At 37.3% G+C, this 20,387-nt stretch overlaps 2 protein-coding genes across 2 annotated transcripts; both read right to left on the bottom strand.

The window, feature by feature from the left end:
- Positions 1 to 62: 62 nt before the first annotated feature.
- LOC149010193 (UPF0496 protein At1g20180-like) lies at positions 63 to 1,565 on the bottom strand. Its single transcript, XM_089163846.1, has 2 exons — positions 1,414 to 1,565; positions 63 to 1,233 (listed from the first exon to the last, which is right to left on the bottom strand). Exons 1-2 carry the CDS (start codon positions 1,451 to 1,453, stop codon positions 110 to 112), a joined length of 1,164 nt encoding a protein of 387 aa, XP_089019972.1. The 5' UTR covers positions 1,454 to 1,565; the 3' UTR covers positions 63 to 109.
- Positions 1,566 to 2,353: 788 nt separating this feature from the next.
- On the bottom strand, positions 2,354 to 19,889 carry LOC149010192 (uncharacterized). Its single transcript, XM_089160394.1, has 8 exons — positions 19,722 to 19,889; positions 18,980 to 19,006; positions 14,200 to 14,305; positions 14,008 to 14,076; positions 9,558 to 10,051; positions 7,019 to 7,280; positions 2,946 to 3,154; positions 2,354 to 2,520 (listed from the first exon to the last, which is right to left on the bottom strand). Exons 1-8 carry the CDS (start codon positions 19,724 to 19,726, stop codon positions 2,454 to 2,456), a joined length of 1,239 nt encoding a protein of 412 aa, XP_089016520.1. The 5' UTR covers positions 19,727 to 19,889; the 3' UTR covers positions 2,354 to 2,453.
- Positions 19,890 to 20,387: the final 498 nt, after the last annotated feature.

Raw genomic sequence — 20,387 nt, 5'->3', positions numbered from 1 at the left:
TTGTATTTTTCAAATAATGATATCTACTAAATCATGATAAAACAAATGAAAGAATTCTTACAATTAACAGTAGCAGGTTTTATTCACAGTTGAGAAATGGAACTAATCTTTAAGTCCCTACATTGTGATTGAAATTGGAAGCACTAGTTTCTTCCATATTAATCAATGGCTGCACCATTATTTTCTGTATAACAAGCCTTCTAGCTCTGTTGATGGTTAGAAAACACAAGCATACATGATCTTCCAACTCCCCTAGCTGCTCCAGGAACCAAGAGTCATTACTCTTAAACTCTTTGAGCACCTCAACCAACATTTCCCTCTTCTGAGTCTCCACGCACATCTTGGCAATAGTCTTACTGTGGTCGATCTCATTATGTAACTTCATAACAAGCCTGCTGATGGTGTCCAAGTCTCTGTTCAGTATATACAACCCCTTAGCTGCTGCATCAAGCTGTGCACCAAGCCTGGCAAGTTTGCTTGAATTAAGCGCCATTCGAGCTGATTTAATCTTCTTTATCAAACCAGCAAAACAGATGGTGACTATGACTGGTGAAGCCGGAAGTCCTACTATGCTGTGCACCAAAAGGACTATTATTGCTACTGCAAGCACACCACAAGCAATTCCAAGGCTCAATCCTGCAACTTTCTTGCACAAGCTAATCAACCTTAGTCTCCTGACAGTCTTCTTTTGTGTCAACGTTAATTGATCAAGCATCAACCCGTATCTATCATGGATTGAACTGAATTGTAGTGGGCTAGAACAAGAAAGTGGATTATCACCATTTGAGAATGAATTGAGCTCTCCAAGTATGACTCTGCATTGATCATCTGTGTAGTTTCTGAAGTCAGGAATTCTGTTTGTCAGGTTGATGACACTTCGGATTCCCCTATAATCAATATGTGCTTGTTCGATTCTTCGAAGGAGGAATCCACATAGTTTGCTTGCTTCTAAGCTGCATTCGAAGTAGTCGATTAGTAGCTGATGGAGATGGACACTGGAGTTCTCAATCATATCAATTACAGTCTCTTGTTGGGGTTCAAGCAAGTAATCAGAGAGATGCCCGTAAGAAGGGAAAGAAGATAAAGCGAGCTTATCATCGCTTGTTCTTTTCAACTGAGACTGAACTTTGCTACAGATATCAATGTAAGACTTCGTCCTGAAAGCTTCCTTATATTCCTCGTTTACATTGAAATTGCTTTGTACGTTATTGATGTGTCCCCTTGAAGACTCACCTGAGAAAACCCAAAAACATAAACATCAAAACCCAAAGAAGCTAGAAGAGATCTTCGTGGGTTTGCTAATTCAAATAAAATGGAGACTTTCCCCAACAGATGTACCCAGAAAAGGTCTCAGAAACATGAGTCTCTGAAAGGAATAAAATATTGAAGGATAGAAAAATTCAATGGACGCACCTGTAATCCATTTTAGAGAAGTTTTCAGCTTCGGTGACATAGCTGATATTTCAGAGCTTAGATTCTGCAAGGGAAGAGAGTTTCTGGATAATTTGCAGAAGAATTAATCAACCGTTCTAACCGTACATGAAGGCGGTTCTCTTGCTTTTATGTTCAGCTTCTGGTTCCGGAGAATTTGAAGCACAGAAGAAATCAATATGTTGGTGTTTATCACACGGTTCTGTATGCTTTAAGCTTCTGCTTTAGCTTCAAACAAAGTCTCATACACCGTCTTTGGATTTTGAATATCTTTGACGTTTGATTATGGTTTGGAGAAACAGTATCGGATAGGCCGACTCATCTCGGCATCATTTCTCCTGTTCACATTTTTAACATTCCATACGTACCGGTTCATCAATAGAAAATCACATTACAGATCAGACTATTCACCGATTCATACCGGTTCTTAAAACCGTCCCGTAGTGCGATAGGTTCATATATATAATTTATCTATTCTTCTCTAAGAGGTGTCAGTTATTATCGACTAAGCAATCGTTCGATCGTTATCATCAACAGTTCAAAAAAGCCATCTAAGCAGGCTTGAAGCTTTTTAGGTTTTGGCTTCTACTCAATCAAAGAATCCAAAATCCATATTGATGGATTATAACGTGGATCTATATAATCCTTACAACTTTGGTAGTTGCTTGACGTGAGGAAATAAGGCAGAAGTGATATTGGCGTCGTCGCTTGACGTTCTGTACAAGCAGCTGAGGCTCGTTTGGATTAAAAAGGAAAAATACGCCAAGGAATATAATAGAGAGCAAGAGCAAGAGAGAGAGAGAGAGAGAGAGCTATGATTATTGCAAGTATCAAACCGTTACTGTTAACAGTCAAAATATAAGATGCATAAGCTGTTTGACACTGTCATCAACACACAAGAAGTTGAACATTAACATCAGTCATCAACACACAAAAAGTCATGAGATATCAGTAAGGTGAATATTTCATGATAATAAATTACTAGTCACTGAGACGACGCAGATCGAAGTCTCAATCTAAACTCATTCCTCTTCTTCAGCCTCTTCCAGCCAGTTCACAAATGGCTCCAGTGCCTTCACAAAGGTTTGCCTGCAGGCAACAAATCACACATACAATCAATCAATATATTCTCAAATTGAACTAAAGGATTCATGCTTTGATGACTGAAGATTCCTCATGGTAATCAGAAAGGCAATAATCAGTTGACTTCTGTCTGTAACTTCTATTTTGGCACACTAGTCAGGTTGGGTGCAAGCCAAAGCCCAATATATAGATGAACAGCAATGGATCTAAATCTTACAGGAAACCAGGCTCCATTTAGAACTAGCTGCTAGCTCTGGCAAGGCAACTATAATCCTGTTTCATTCCACCATTCTTCCTAATATTTCACGGGGTTAAGTTGATTAGATCTTCATTCAACCCAAGATCAAGCATGAGCCCATCCCCCTGTAAGGGGCAAATGATTGACACAACTACATCATCTGGCTATAGGATAAGGATATTCATTTACATACCTGCCCTTTGGGTTTGTTCCTTTGCGGAACCAAAGGAGGATAGTATCTTCTGCAAGCACGTCCTGATCATAGAGCGACCTCACAATTTCAGGAAATAACTTCATCAGCTTTGCATCCTCATAGCACTGGATTTGAACTTTGTACAGGAGTTCAAGCTCCAACTTCCCATTGGTACAGAAAGTATTTAAAAGTTCTGCCCACGTTTTCACCTGTTCACAAGGAAACATTATAGTTAAAAAAAAAAATTTTAAAAAAAGGGGAACCCCCCCAAACTCATCAAACTAATGTGTAAGACTGTATGATATGGGGGAAGGAACTTCACACCATGGTGGTACAAAAACTCATTCAAGAGCAAGCCTTTCTCCTATAAAAAAAATTGACAAAAAGAAAGGAGCTAATAATATGGCCCATGCTACTGGGTAACAAACCAAAAATACCAACTCAAAAGGCAACAACGGCTAGAACAGTCGGGTGGAGTCTGGTCCGGTAGACCACAGGGTAAGCACTAAGCATAACTAGCGACGCAGAATGAACCAGAAACAGGTTAGGGTGCGAGATTGCACACTAACGTAGAACCCACAAAGAGTGTTGGGCGACTAAGACAGCAAGATGGGGGTCATGCCGTGGGGAATGTCCTTATGAAGGTACAGTCCTAGTCAGGATGTCTCCAGAAGAGTCGTTCAATATTGTGGGAGAAACATAAGCAGTGCATGTCCTGCTTTTAAGTGTTAAATGTGTCAAGGAAAGGATGTCAAGAAAAGCTGAGCTGTTCATACACAGTAGACTTGAATGATTGTTGTTGTCACGAAATAAAATCTTATGGACTTATCTACCATGGAGAATAGCTCCTGAATCTGCAAATAGAAGTCTACCATTTTGCATATATGTAAGGTTCAAGCCATGACTTATGAGTACAATCAAATCAACCCCCATAACAATCAAATCAACCCCCACCACCCCCCCCCCAACACACACACACAATCCCCTCATTGTAATATCAAAAAACCGTTATAAATCAAAGCTGTGTACATCAGATGGGTCGTTGTTCTTTGGGAAAATAATAAAAGACAAAAATAAGAAACTTCAGACATACTTTGTAAAAACATGGAAAGACTATTTTCATACAACAGTGATTTGCATGTGATTCATCCAATTAAACAAGGCTGATTCAACTTTATCTTGGGTTTCATCCAGGTAGGTGCAAGACCATAGTTGTCGAAGCAACAAGGCAACCAAAGTGATTGGGGCTCCGCCTAGGCGGCAATGAGGCAACCAAAGCGGTTGGGTCAAAATTTTTCAATATAACTACTTTTAAACTACTTTCTTTAATAAACTAAACAAATATTCAATAGTCATATTCATCCAAAAAAAAAAAAGCATTCAAAAATCATAATTACGAAAAATTATTAAAAAAAAAAGAACACAAACATAAGTTCGCCTCATCAAACCATGGTTGTCAAAGTGTTCGCTTAGGCATTTACTAATTCATTGATTCTTGATATTGAGTATGGCTTATGCTTCACATTCTGTTGCCGACCGGGGTGTGGGGGCAGCGCCCCTGGAGCAAAAAATAGGTTCTATGTCACTTTGGGCCTTGGAGTTCCTTTGCAGGTTGGACGTTAATTAAGCGGTTCAAAACAAAACAGTTGAAAAACCCTTTTGCCGCCTAGGCGGACGCTTTGACATCTATGTGCAAGACTCCCAAGGTCTTATAAATCAGAAACGTCAAATCCTAGTTGATTAATCCACAAGTAGCAAGGATACGATCAAAATCGGCCTGACTCAGTATGTATAGAGTCAGTTTAATTGCAATTGACCAGGCCACTTCAGCCAAAATAACCAAGTCTCTGTAAAGCATGGTGAAATCTCCAAAATGCAACCTATATCCCTAACTTAGCCTTTTTCCTTGTAGTTGGAATAAAAAAGGAGTGCAGGCTAGAAGGGGTCTATAGATGTCTACAACCATGTCGTTCAAGATTGCTCTTACAATCAAACAACATTGCCCTCATTTAAATTTAAAAACGAAAAAAAAAGAGCATAGGTGAAGGGTTACAGTCAATCGTAGAACAAATTCCCCTACCGAGGATCGAAACTATGAATTGTACTAATTATTCAACAACAACAAATGAACCAAGCGCCCCAAATAGGTTGATTGCTATTTGTTCCTTGAAATTCACTTAGAAATAGAACCCAATGCAGGATCCATGAGATATCTGTTGGAACAGTCTGGACTATGAACAATCACACTCAAAGTGTGGCCTGCACCAACTGTGCACTGTAAGGAAATATCTCAACAAGGTCAATCTTTTCTAGGAATGTTTGTGCTTGATCCGCCTACAATATCCACCAACTCATAGGACATATATACATATACATATAGAACTATCTATATGACAACTCTATAGGTGTATCTAGAATTGTAACCTTAGTTTAATTATCCCTCATGTTATTCCCAAAGTTTTCAGAAGTGACTCATCGTTGCACCATTGTCTTCCTTATTTTAATGTCCACAACTGGAATACAGAATGACCAGCATTTGGACCAAAAAGAAGTGCTATACTAAAGGTAATAGAAGTATGGTTATAAATTATTAGACAAATTAGAGGGTGTCAACTGGAAAATCCCACAAATAAATTTTGAGTCAATGTTTCTGAAGTAACTAAATTTATTACTCTCAGCATTCTAAACACTATACACCTGAACACGATTAATAATTAGTGTTTATTTTCATCTTGTTATCAACAAACTCTGGATTTGCCATGTAATCAATCAACTTGGGTAGACTTTGCCTATTCTTCTGTCATGTCCAAAGACCTGACTAGCACAGCCGCACAAAGACCTACCATTGACTAAGCAATCAAGATTTTGGTTCAGGTATGAGGCAACCATTAGAGTAGGAAAATTTTGATTGAATGATCCTAGTCATCTGAACAAGGAAGAACAACAAAGTATGACTGTTGCTCCTCATACATCTCAATATGCTATGCATGCCCTTTTTGTAACTTCCTTTTCCCAAGGAAGAAGCAACCAAATTACTGTCCAACAATAGTTTCATACCTGATGGTCAGCATGTTTATACAAGTAGTTGTGGAACCAAACATAGCATCAAGGAGGTACTTTCAAGCAAGGGTATACCTAATCAAATTGTACAAGGCAGCAGATTCACATCTTCTTGTCGCTTACATATCATTAGCATAAGTAAATAAATAAAAGAGCAAATTGCACTGGCACCCCAAAATGGAGGCCTTAAAGCACTGACACCCCATTTTATTTTTAAAAAACACTGACACCCCAATTCAATAAACACACTAGTCCATTCTGTTAGTTAAACTGTTAACCCACTATTAATTTTTTTGTAATTCCAAAAATGACCTTACTAAAGTCTAAAAAAAAATTTGAAAAAAAATTTTAAAAAAATAAAAAAATGAAGTGAAACGGTTGAACTCCCAATCGTCCATAAATTTAGTCTTTTTTTTTTTTTTTGGTAAATGAGAATAGATTTCTTGAATAATAAGTCAAGGGTATGATAGTCTTTACAAAAATATGATTAACCAAGTAATAACCCTTCTAACAGAATAGGACCTATGTGTTTTTTAAACATAAAGTGGGGTGTCAGTGCTTTAAGACCTCCATTTTGGGGTGCCAGTGCAATTTGCTCTAAATAAAAAAATACTTGATAGGCTTTAGGGCTTAAAGATTTGGTTATTTTACTGCAGCTTCAAGATCAGAAGAAAAGATAATGTCACTCATTGTCAACAAATGAAGAACATAAAGGGCAATATAGAAAATCAGCCAGAACATACAAACAAACTAAGAGGAAAGGAAAATGTCCAGGGGACCTGAGATTGCCTTCTTCTAGGGAGACCCCAAATTTGATGGACATTTTTGAGGAATAAAAATTCCAAAACAAAGGAAATGAAAAGTAGGGATACCATGTTGAGCAATGCATTCAGAAGGGTCTGACAGATTGCTGACTGCCCTAGCATTGTTCAATAAGGATTCAAAGAGACCAACCAAGAGAAAGAACAATGCCGACAGAAAATAAAAAATTACAAAATGTGTATGATTCACACCTGCCGTAGAGCTGAATTAGCATTTTGCTGCTGGTTTTTCCCAGACCATTGAACAGCATCCATTATGACATCCCACAATATGCGTACAACTTCAATATCAGGTAACTTAGCATCCTTGACACGTTGCTTCACGGATTCAATGACTTCAGATATATCAGTCTCCTCTGCTATCTGGGTCGTCAGTGCAGACTTCATCTCCTTGAGTTTGACTTCAAACATCTTCTTTTCATTGTACTGAACTAAATTGAGTAACCCCACCTTGCTGACCATAAGAGAGCACAAGTTTCAACAGAATAGTTAGCCAGTGAAAATAAACATCTAAGCAAAAGTATTAGGATTCAAAGCTTTGTAAATACAATATCCTGATAATCTTAAGGAAAAATGCCATTATCTGAAAAAGTATTTTCTCAAATGAGTAACTGATGCAGAATGCAAGCCATATTAGCAGTATAAGGAAGAGGAAGAAGAGCTTAGGAAACAAATTGGTTCAGTTTTGCCAAGTTTTATCGTCCAAACCAAGCCTATGGTGCCTGTATAGCATGGTCTGGCCAGATGAACCACAATGGTTCCAAAATTCCCGAGCTGAACATAAAATGATCCAGATTTCCAGATCAAGTCCACTCCAGTCTTGGGGGCAAGTGTGGTCACTCTAGGTCCCCAGTTTCAAGAGGAATATTATCAGATTCATTGAGTCAACAACAACAGTTCAAACCATGGGATGTGCAGCTTATGTCAAGGCTGGTTAGGAACATTATGTTCCAATATAATCCAATATTTATTTATTAAATTAACAGGTTGTAAAATATCTGAATAGTAGGCTGATCAATGGCGAGAAGATTCAACGCCAGTTTAGAATTTGTCTTCTTATCTTAAAGATTTGAGCCAGTCATTTCAACACATCCCTCTAATTGGCATGTGTTTAGATTACTATTTTAACACGTAAAATATCTGAATAGAAGGCTGATCAATGGGGAGAAGATTCAAAGTCAGTTTAGAATTTGTCTTCTTATCTTAAAGATTTGAGCCCATCATTTCAACACATCCCTCTAATTGTCATGTGTTTAGATTACTATTTTGCTTCCATTTTCAGCATTATAAATCACAGTCTGAATCCAATTAAAAAAATCTTTCCAAATACTCAAGTTATCCTTCATAAAAACAACTGCCCCCACCCCCATTTGAATCCAATAGATTACCTTAAAAAAAATCAACTTCTAAGAAAGTAAAAAGTCCCCTCAGTTCAGGAAAAATCTTGTATCTGTTGGAAAGCTACTATGGTATTCTATCTAATAGAAAAAGCCTCTCGAAAAAGAAGGAAAAGAAATCAGCTGACCAGCCAAACTTCTCAAAGATGCAACATGTTTATACGCCATATTGCTGTAATAATAAGATAAACATAGTTTGTTGATTATTTTCTGACGAGTATCTCACCTTAGTTTGATACTTTAATATTTATTAACATAGAAAGTATATACTTTTTAATATGCTATTTGTACCCAAAAAATGGCCCAATACAGAAATAGAAAAAAAGACTAGAATGTCTTATCAATGCTGCAATGCCTTGTAGCCACCCTGTTCCCGAGGTGATTAGGAAGGCCTTAAACGCCTTAAACGCCTTAATCACCTCATCTCCTTGATAATAAGTTCCTGGATACTGTTCATGGGATAATAGATTTCTGTTAATCAACTATTCTACTCTTCTGTTGATTCTGTTTGAACCCAAAGAAAGCCTTCTATCAGTTTACTGATTTTTCCTGAATTTTCAGTTTCCTTGTTTCGAATAAAAAATACCATCAATTTAAGTTAGGCTTTCACATTCATCCAATATTTCACTACTTTGTTTCTCCTGTTAAACAACCCACTTAATGAGAAACTCCACCCTACCATACCAGTCTTCAGGGAGTTGTCAATCTTCTATGTTGCTAATTCATTTTTTTGTTCCTGTGATTCTGGCTTCCATTGAGGTTTCTTTATATAAAATTTAATATTTTATTATTATTTTAGCTGCAATGACTCATGATAGGCTGATTGTGCAGTTGTTTCTGGATGTTGTAAGTGTAATTCTGCACTAAAATCTGATACAATAACAACCGTTTGTGAAACAATGCTAAATTAGATTCCCACACCTGAAATAATTCCTTCTACCATTTGAATTTAAAGCAAAGAAAGCAGCTCTGAAAAATGTGATCCTTATCCTCAAAAGAACATAACAAATTACATCCATAGTTCCCTAATGCAAGCCATGCAGCAGAAATTTTTAACAATCTAAATTCCTGTCTAGAAATTAGAAAGTGGATCAACTAGAGAGTAAATTCAATTCACAAACATAACATTTCTTCACAAAAAGATGCTAGAAAAGATATTATCAATGTCAAGTTAAGCAAAGATCAGTGACAATGCAAAAATCATTGCTCATCTTTGCTACAAAAATAATAGAATTCCAAGAGCACTCAAAGAACAGAATCTGTAAGATCATTAATGAGATAGCGCATTTTAGAAAATTAAGTAGGCCAGAATAATTCTATTGAAAGAAACTCACGTGAAATGCTCAGAAAAAACTTCCGGAGTGCGCTTGGATGATGGGAAGAAGTCAAGGAGATTTTCCTCCATTTTCCCTCGCTTCAAGAGTGCAATCAGATCATCGAGGCTATTATCAACAAGATATTCTGCGAAGAAGTCTGTTATAAATGCAAGCACTATCCCTTTCGCAACAAGATTATCCTTGAGCAGTGGCTGGAAGACCGTCTCTGGTGGAAGCCCTGATAGCTTTTGGGAGAATGTAAGAGCTGTGAAAATTGCAAGCTTCTTCCTTTCATTCTCCTCAAAAAGTTCCAATGACTGCAAGAATCTTCGCATAACATTTTCAAGATTTTTTATTAGAAAAGGCCTGCGGCGCAAAATCTTTTGTATATAGAGAACAGATGGCAAAATAGCGTCGCGTTTTGGTTCACAATCTATAATAGAGTAAGTGTGGCGTTCTCCCTCATCCGGCTTTGTTGTGCCAGGTTGAGTGCGTCCTCCTGTGAACACAACCTGCAGTTGCACAACAAATAATACTCCTGTGTCAAACACTTGACAATCAATTGTAAGCCAACTTGAAAGCATTCACATTGCATTTAATCTATGCTTCCATCCTAATTTTTTTCAAATCACCCATTTCATATTGCAAGAGAGCAACAGAGAGAGCACAAAGATGGAAAAGGCACTTACAGGGTTCACAAAAGGACAACCAATCCAGAATGAACAGAACTATATGAAATTCTCTGAAGGACAATCAGTTCCTAATTAATTTTAGTTGCCATTTTGAAGTTTATGGAGTCTAATAAGAAGTTGCAATCGGTATTTTGCACACTGTAACCTGAAGCCAGGAGCAGTGCTTGGTCTTCCTCCTTTATCGATCAGGTCTCTCTCTTTCTCCTGCATCAATTCTCATTTGTAAACTTATTTCTCCGGTTTGATACCTCCTAGGTCTGATTATCTAAACTCTCTTTCAATTCTTTGCTACTGCTACCTTAATTTTCCCGCAACATGGTACTGTGAAGTGGATAAATCAGAGCCCCACCACTACATCTCTGACTGATTTGGATATTCAGGGCAACAGTTACCTTCATGTATGACTCTAGGCCCTAAAGCTTAGATTCATAAGCCCATTCCATTTACAGAACCAAATCCAGCCACTGAACTCTCTCTTCACTTTTGAGGGGATTCTCAGAAGTATCCAAAGGGTATTAGAGGTGGGAATCACATACCCCAAAGATTCATACAAGGCAGGGTTCTGAAGGAGATGCTTTACAAACCCTACGATTGCTGGTTTATTGCAAACAGCACCAAATCATGAAAAAGAAACAAATTCCTCATTGTCCCTATCTTATTATAATGAAGTCCCAGACTCATATTTTAATTCTACTTAACTCTTTATTCTTGAAAAGTTCAAAATTGGTGCCTCCTCTAATATTATTGTTCAGTCCCTGTTTTCTTTACAATCATCTCAAGGATCCCCACTCTTTCAAAATTTCCACTCTGCCTTTAATATAATATTTTTTTTGAAGTTAGTGGACCCAAGCTGAGTTATAATCAGGGTTATTGAGTATTAGGTTGGGCCAACGTAAGGCCCACACAAGACTAAACCCTTCTTCCCCTTCCATCATGAAAAAACCTATTAAAATTAGAAACTCAAGAAATGTGGACCAAAATCAACCAGAATATCCATTTTTATTATAAGTGCATAATTTCAAAGAGCACAGTACCAAAGACCAAGCTCACATGATGTGGATGGAAAATTCTAAGCAGGTCTAGCCCAGATAAAAGTTGCCCTCAGATGGGTTCCAAACACGATTAAAAGGATCAATTCCAATGACCGCTGGATGCATTAAAAGGTTCACATAGTGTAGCTTTGCTCTGAATCACTCTCTTAATTTCAGACTGCATGGTTACTACTGTGATTTTCAGGAATTTATCTGACAATATCAGTAGCCTAATGCTTACTTATATAGTTATATGATCACCTAAAGTTGGCATCAGCCAACTTAAGTTCACTTCAAGATTGTGCCTAAATATGGAAGCTTCTCATTGACTATCAAAGAAGTCATCTCAGTCCAACTCTTGAAGCGCTTCTTCAACCTCCAAGTTTTTAGGTCAAAAAATAGGTATAATTACATAGTGTCTAAGACTTCCTCTTATTCACTTGCTTGATCAGATTAGCAGATCGATCGATGGTCCTAAGTTGCCTTAGGCTATCTAGGCAGTTGGATAGGTGCTCACAGAGTTTCCACCTCCACTGAAACCTATGCCAGAACCATCTCTCTTCCTCTGGCATGATTCTTTATTTTTTTTTATTGTGTGCTTTTTTTTTTTTTTTTTTTTTGGGGGGGGGGGGGGGGGGGAAGATCTTGTTTAGCCAGATGTTGGAACCCTTAGAAATTTATCTAAATTATGCTCCCCAAAAGAGTATCGGTATCGAGTATCGTATCAGTCATGTGATTTTAAGAGACGTATCGTCCTGTATCGAGTATTGTATCGCTCTAGCTAATGTATTTTAGTGTATTTAATGGAGAGATGTATCATATCGGTTGGGTCAAATATGGATATGTATCGGCTAGTATCGCATGGTATCGTGGGATACTTTAAACTTTGCAAAAGACCAAGACAATGACTTCAAAAGACTGATAGTCCAAACTGTTGAATACTAAAAGACATTCACACATTCAACAGCAGAAACATAAAAAGCAAAGAAATAACCGAAATGACATCGATAAGAGAAGAAAACTGAAATACAATAAAGCTCCAACAACTACTAGCAGGTCTTTAATTGGAAAAAGTAAAATAATCAAGCTTCAACTAATAGATGCTTTTAATCATGTACATTAAATATATGCACAATTGAGATTTATACTTCTGGAGAAGAAAAACAATGTTCCCCGTGAACCAACTAATGCAGGCAAAGAGAATTTCTGAGGCAATATCAAACTCAGAGGGAGAATATGCATCACTGATTAAAGATGATAATGTCAAAAGGATCTAAACTGTTAGGCAGAGTGTCTGAGGAGGCAATTCTAAACCAAGCAGTAATAGTTACATGCCAATGTGGAACATGAGAAGCAGCATTGGCAAACAAGAATATGGATAAAGAGAGAGAAACGATAATGATGGATCAGTAAGATTTGTTGCTTATTTCTTAACTGCAACTAGTTGTCCTCTTTTCTTTTCTTTTTTTCCTAGAAGCCTTCTCTCCCTACAAATAGTATCCTAACATTTTTAACAAATAAAACTGAATATTAAAATTACTATAATGTGCACATTTTTACTTTTTTTGGCAGGGAAAAAAAATCTCCACTAGCAGTCAGAAACATGCATAGATTCACAACAAAGTTTAGAGTGACGAATTTTCCCACTCATCACTCCTCCCTTCTACCTCTGCACCATGCAGATACACATTCAAATAGCAGCCAAGTACACCGCCATCCATATGCCAAGTGCCAGCCAACCCCTACATTTACTTTTTCTATTTTTTCTTTTCTTTTTTCCTTTTTCTTTTTTTCCTCCCTTCTTTTAGAGGTTGGGGTTGGGGTTTTTTTTTTTTCCCTTTTGGGGAGGAGGGTGTTGAGCTTCAGTCAGACTGTCCCAAACCTTGCCTGCCAATTTATTGGACTTTGCATTGTTAGTGCAAAACAAAAGGACGACTGTCTGGTAAGATCCACATCCCATAATCCATTGCCTTCTTGATGCAGGAAAACAAGCAATAGATGCATTGCTTGATAAGTACATAAATATTTGACGCTAGCTGGTAACGGCTGAAATTCCAAATGTAATTTTGTGGCTGCTATGAATTAAGCTCTATAAAGAATTGTGGAAGACACATATCCATCAATTTTAGTTCATCTTGTTAAAGACATATTTCAGCAGGCTCATGTAAATATTTCAATATTTTCATCAATCTCCTCTGCTTTATGTATTTCTGAAACTTTCTAGGAATTGGGGAAATAAGATTGATTGCAAGTTTGGGTTGCTACCAAGTACACCTGGCATGACATCCACCCTTTTACCCATTTCCTAGAATATGCAAAATGTGCTAGTATTACATCCACTAATAATTCATAAACTTTGATAACGATGAATTCAAAGTCACAAGTTCACAACAAACATTTACAAACTCAATTCTAAACTTGAAAAATAGCAAGTAATCATCCTCACAAGAGCATGAATTCAGCTTTCAAACAAATTTTATAAACAATACTAAAGCTCTTAATGATGTTTAATACCAATTATCTTTTAACTTCAATGACCGAAACCTAACTATCAGCATAAAAAGTTTCCCTTCCATGTCTGAATTACTCTGATTCTTCATGAAGATCACAAAAATAAAAACTGCTCTGGGTCAATGCTTCTCAAATTTCCCCATTTTCTCCAAAATGTATCCAAAAGATCACCATTAGAAATTACACAACGGAAAAGATGTTGAGAAAATTATCAGGTATATTTAAAAATATAACCTCAAAGAAGGTGTCACCATATCTTGAGAAGTTTAACTCTGCAGATTCTATGCTCTTGGCAATAAGTTCCTGTAATTGCAAACAAATTGTCAGTCAAATCAAGAGAACCGAATCATCAAATGGTCAATAAAGGAGCACTCCTTTCTGAGGAACCCCATGATTAAAAATTTTCAACTGTTAGTGTTCACATACCAGATCACCATTATTTTCTAGGTAAATCTGGACCACTGCATCTGCAAATGCTGCAGGGTCCAGAGGCGCTGCAATATTCCGTTTGCGGGTCTTAATCCGCGTACCACTGCAAGTTTGAAGAAATGGATTAAATTTAAGGTAAGAAATTGAACAATGAGCCAGGAGGATCTCCATATGGTCTTTATTGAACTTGAAAAAGATTATGAGAGAGTCTCTAGAGAGCTAGTTTTGGCAAGCAATAGAGGAGTAATATTTCAAGTAAATATGTGGGCATAGAAAAACTTATTTATAATGGTGCAGAGAGAAGAGCAAGAACTATGGGGCATTAATGGTAAAATCTCAAAACAATAGGATTATAAAGGATTAGTTTTTAATCCCTTGTTTGTCTGTAGTGTATGCTTTTTTTAATTGTTGAATGTTTTGGTGGATGAGACGAAGGAATTAACACAAAGTTGAAATTATGGAGGTCAAACTTTGAATCAAAAGGTTTTAAGAAAGCTGAACAAAAACAGAGTATGCAACGTGCAACTATAATTACAATAACTTGGATATGAAGTGGTGAAAATTGATGAGAGGGAAAATCCGCAAATTGATTATTTCCAAGTGTATGCTCAATCATGAATAAAGAAAGAGAAATAGAGGCTGATGTTACAAAGAGAGCTAAAATCAGATGTGTAAAATGGAGTGGTGCATCGAATGATCTATGATTAATGTATTTTATCTATTCCTCTAAAGCAAAATTTTACAGGACAATCAGACAACCAACTATGACGTACCTTGGGGAATGTGAGCAGCTAATAAACATCATATAGATAAATATAGTGCAGCTGAGATTGATGCAGGTACATTGCCTTGGACCTACCTGATCTATGAGGGCATCCATGTGAAGTTGAAACAGATCCCTAGTTACTATAGGTTTTAGTAGGATATTTAGGAAATATTATAATCAGGAACAATGATGTAGTTTTCCTTGAAATTACATCACATCATACTAAAGTCATTAGTTAAGTTAAAGTTAGAGCTCGTTTCAAGTTTAGAGTCCAGAAGTCAACTTTAGTTTCATGGTAGGATCGTCGAGCCATCAAGTCTCTTGCAGCCAGCATTATTCAGATTCGAGGAATAGAACTTTTGAGTTTTGTTTATTGCTCCAATTGAGGTACAGTGGCATAGTAACAGTTGTGTGACGTGACCAGCTTCTTCGTCCACCCCTTATACGATTGCTTCTCCCCACAACTCAGATTTTTTCCAGGTTTCCCTCTTACTGATGCAATCTAAAGATCTACGTATCTGAGTAGTATTACTAGTGGTAGCAATCACATCATTTCATTACTTGGTTATTTTTTTCAGCATTTTGTGTATTTTGGCTCAATTCTGGTTCAGTTTAAGTTAGAAATTTGAGGTCATGTGATCATTTAGCTTGTCTCTTGACTTAGTAGCAGCACGCTATCAGATCCCGACACCTGCCCACGAATTCTCAAGTTATGTTTTGTTTTATATTTACTTTCCTGTTCTAAGTAGGTAGTGTTATGTTTTGTTTTATAGTTACTTTCCTGTTCTAATTATGATTAAGACTTAAGCCCTAAGGCCTCTTTATTGATAGGCTTCATCAGGAGCAGCGCAAGACAACTCAATATGTCAAATTTATTGCTACTGCTGCTGCCTTTTTTCCATTGTGTGACATTTTTAGTGTAGGTAACTTAGGTAGGTTTGGTTGGACACACTTGGTTCCTTGACATGTGAGGCCCAGGAGATTCAAATTAAAGCTTTCCTTCAACTAGGTTGAAGATTTCCTACATTATCAAGGTTGCAATTTGCAATGCAGACTCAAGTAAGCTCCTGCCGATGGAAGACTATGACTACAATAAGTACAATTTTAATATTTCTGCAATTCTTCTCCGAACCTTCCAGAAGATCATAAGCAAGGTGCTTTATGGGACAAACTACACAAGCCGAATCCAACCAGCTGATCATAACACTCGAAACAGTCTCCGCCAATCAACCCTAGCCTCCAGTCCAAAATTCAGCCCCATCACACCATACAATCCCTAAAATTCACACCTTTCTTCAAGATTGATTTCTCCAAAACCCTGACAAAATCCATTTCACTTTGCATCCCATCCAACCATCAATACTCCATCATGCTTTGTTCATAGAAAGCAACCATACAACCCTATACTTGATCCCATTCCATCCCCAAAACCCAACTCCTCAAGCAAAACCTATGAGTCTATGACTGAACTCTTTGTTCACATTTTCCAAACCCTAATTTCCAAGAAACGTACATTCCACCATCGGGTACATTCCCAACTTGGGTTGACTTCCCTTTCCCCTATTCTTACACTGTTAACCCAAACCTCACCGCATCCACTTGACACAAACCCTAAATCCCCACTTTTCAAGTTTCAAAACCCTAACCCTAAATTCTTCTTTTTTATCTTTTTCTTTTGGGGGGATGAATATCTAATCCTAATTTTTGCCTAATTCAAGTTGGTTTCTTGGCATCCTGTTTCATTGGTCTTCACTCCTATTAAGGCTACATCACTTATCCCAACAGGCACTCTATCAACTGGTATCAAGGCCTAAGGATCTATCTCCTTACCTGTTAATCTATCCCATCACATTCTTCTTTTCCTTCTTCCGAATCCTCTCTTAGCAATCACTTTTTCTGCCATACGTGCAGAAAAGAAAAGAAAGAACGACTTTGCTCACCACTCCACAAAAACTCCTACCTGCAGCGAACCCACTTTTTCCTCTTCCCTCGTCCTTTGTCCTTGCTGTAACAGCCTCAGAGAAAAAAAGAAATTCTGTCAATAAAAAGAGAGAAATCAAAAGCCGTCCCCAACCCACTGCTGCACTTCAACCCAATCTCATCCTTCCTAATTCCATTTGGCAGAATGCCCACTCACTGCCCTTCTCCCCTGTGAAAACTTTCCCACCTTTCAGTCCCACCAATTGAATGGGAAAAAATACAGAGAGAGAGAGAGAGAGAGAGAGAGAGAGAGAGAGAGAGAGAGCACTCAGCACAGAGAAACAAAGAACTGGGGAAAGTGCAAAGAAAGCAAGAACCAGAGAAGCATACTTGGTTGCTCCTTGGATACCACCTCTACTTCCTTTTGGTTTCCCGCCATGTTTTTCTCCACCGCTAGCCCTCCGCATATCACCCATAGCAGCACCTACCTCGCAGTCTTCCTCGCCGGTTTGACAGAATCAGACTCCATTCGCATACGGTAACTTATATTTTCATCTCCTCACATCTGCCCTTGTAATCAACAGTTTCTTTTTCCTTTGACAAATTTACCCTCCTAAATCTGGTGTGCTCCTTTTCTTCAATAGTTTCCAATATTACCGCCTCTGTTAAAGACATACTTCATTTGGATTTAATGTCTTAAATTTTTTTCCCACAATAAGCCCTCTTAATCATCCTTCTTTCTGCCCCATCAGAAGTCCAAACAAATAAGTCCCTTTTCTATATTGCACTCCTTAAATCATTGGTTTATTAATGTATTTATTATTTTCTCTCTGAGAAAGCCCCTCTCTTCATGGTTCCATTATGTTTCTAATTTATTTTTCAATTTTCCCATCGCAATTTGTTCAGAATCTCACCAAGATCTAGTTTAATCAAAAAACTCAGCTAATTGAGATAAAAATATAAAATAGATACAATTTTTCTTTTTGAAAGAAATGCCCAGTATCAAAAATCTCAATCAAGATTTCATATATGTTGAGAATCTCAATAATACCTCAGTGAGCTATCGAATTTTTCAAGAATATCTACCTCAATAAACAATAACGAGCGAATTCAACTCAGCTATACAAAAGATCCATATACAAGTAGAGATGGAATGCCACAGAAGCAACAGATGAACATCCAGCTACATGGAAAAGAGTAACCATTCATCTCTTTTAGCATCACCCCTTCTCATATTCTTCCTTTTACTTCCCTATGTTTTCTTCCTAACTTAACAAAGCATTGAGGATCTGCATAAATTTGCCCCTCTATTAACTTGTAGACCTCTCCTAGTTGACTTTCGAGTAGTATTTCATCATCAGAAGACTGCAAATGAATCAAAACCCCAACCCCTTCCCCTCCCCCACGGAAGAAAAGAAAATTTCATAGAAGTATGACTAAATTTCCAGCTAATAAATAATCTATCCTCCAGTAACCTATCTAAACACTTCATAAGCTATGTTTGTATCTAACTCTATCAAGAGGCAAGACAAATATCTAATTGAATTATATAAGTACATGACATCTATTTCTAATCCAATAGAAAGGATTCTCATATCCTTCAAACACCTTTGGCCATGCAGCATAGACAGATTAGCAGCAGCAGCATAGACATACGATTCATTGCTCCTAGCATCAACTTGACACAGTAGGATGAATTCGCGCCCTGATGCTTTTGTTGCCATGAAGTTTTAGGGATGGAATAAACACAAGTATATGTGAAGTGGAAAAGAACAATGAACGAAATTATAATATTAATAACGAGGAAAAAATTATATCACTGACACGGCATGGAAGAGCAGCTGAAAAGTGAAAATAGACTTACAGATCCCAATAACGATCACTAAGAGGGACTAAATTGCAATAAAGATTTAGTAAGATGAAAATGCCAACTAATACACCGGCCATAGGGCTTGAACTCATTTGTAGCAATGGAAAATCTTCTCATGTCAACATAATAAAAAGCTCAAAAACCATTCAGTAATTTAACCAATAACGTATCCATAAACAAGATGAGTAGGACTGGTAAAAAAAGTAAGAAAGACACCATACCCGAGAGTGGGTCTCTCCTTCGACGAGCTGCACAAAGGAAACAAGTGAAACATCAGAAGCCGTTGAGTTATTCAAATTTCAAGGGAGAACTCAAGATGGAGAAACCCGCCGACCCACCAGATTAATGCCTTTTCTCACACAAGAAATAACCAACCTCATTCCACTCAAAATAAGTGACGAAAGATGAATAAGAAAAGAACTATAGACAAACATAACCAGTCGATTACAAAATTCCATGAAAATCGAATCTTTCCAAGAACAAAAAAGGAACTAATCCAAGAATCATAAACCAAAAAGGAAGAACTAATCCAAGAATCATAAACCAAAAAGGAAGAACTAATCCAAGAATCATAAACCAAAAAGGAAGAACTAATCCAAGAATCATAAACCAGTAACCAAGCTTACAGAACGATAAAAGCTCCAACTTACATCAAATCGAAGCAAATAACTAACAAAATACAAGAACCACGATAGCAAGGGAAATAAGGAATCTCGGGCCGCCCTCCCAAAAGACAAAAAAAAAAGGGGAAAAAATAATCATTTCGCATCCGTTTCTCAAACACACTCAACAAAAAGATCATATCTTTCTCCTTCTTTAGCAGAACCCATAAAGCAAAAACGATCTAAAGATCGATCCAATGAAAAGAAACCATAAATCAAACTGAAAAAAAAAGATCATTAGATGTACAGAGTACGAAACCAAAAGAAAGAGAGATTCACCGATAGATCAGGCGATTATTACCTCATAAACCAAGTCCGAGTGAGATCTAAGAAGACAGTGACTGCGCCTGAGTTAAGAATGAAGCGAGAGAGCTAGAGAGAAAGAATGGCCGAGGGAGACAGAGCTTCCACCGTTTAGGCGCAGAGAGATATATTTGTTTATTATTATTTGCTTATTTGCATTTATAGAAACAAAGATGTGGAGAGTTCTCAAGCCTCACTTTCTGATGAAACAAATATTAAAAAAAAAAAATTGTTTTTGCTTTCGGACTGGAAAATTAGAAATGAGAGTGAGAGAGGAAAGTGAAGCGAAAGGGTAAGAGTGAAATTCGCCGCAAATTGAAATGCAATTGAAATGGAAATATTGTTTCTGGCCCCAAAATAAAATAAAATAAAATAAAAGGGATTGAAATGGAATCTGCATTAATTAGCTTAACTTTGAAGTATTTGAGAATCAGTTTGGGAGTCTGAGGGGCTTAACTTTGAAGTCTTTGATAATCACTTTAGAAGTCTGGATCATCTCCCCCGATGGGGAACACTCTCAGTGTTCTCTGACATACTGACAGCTATTGACCACAAATTTCAGGGGGCCACAGGATTAGGGTGATGGATTTTTTTTAAATAAATTATTATATTTTTACTTGTGGGCCTCACCTAGTTTATGATTGTAGAGCCGTCGGAGGAGGAC

The sequence above is a fragment of the Hakea prostrata genome, chromosome 7 (genome assembly GCF_041222555.1).
Source record: "Hakea prostrata isolate BN-2017 chromosome 7, UWA_Hpros_2, whole genome shotgun sequence".
In the NCBI taxonomy this organism is placed as follows: domain Eukaryota; kingdom Viridiplantae; phylum Streptophyta; class Magnoliopsida; order Proteales; family Proteaceae; genus Hakea; species Hakea prostrata.
The sequence above is the reverse complement of the archived record's forward strand: the minus strand, read 5'-3'. Positions and strand labels throughout refer to the sequence as shown.

Bases quoted from the DNA above. Each gene is read 5' to 3' on its own strand.
- LOC149010193 (XM_089163846.1), bottom strand. From the start codon at position 1,453: ATGTCACCGAAGCTGAAAACTTCTCTAAAATGGATTACAG. The intron at 1,234-1,413 runs GTGCGTCCATTG...GGGTTTTCTCAG, and splicing joins TTCTCTAAAATGGATTACAG to GTGAGTCTTCAAGGGGACAC.
- LOC149010192 (XM_089160394.1), bottom strand. The intron at 14,306-18,979 runs GTATGGTGTCTT...TCAAACTTGCAG, and splicing joins AAGGAGAGACCCACTCTCGG to TGGTACGCGGATTAAGACCC. The intron at 2,521-2,945 runs GTATGTAAATGA...TGTTGCCTGCAG, and splicing joins GGAACAAACCCAAAGGGCAG to GCAAACCTTTGTGAAGGCAC.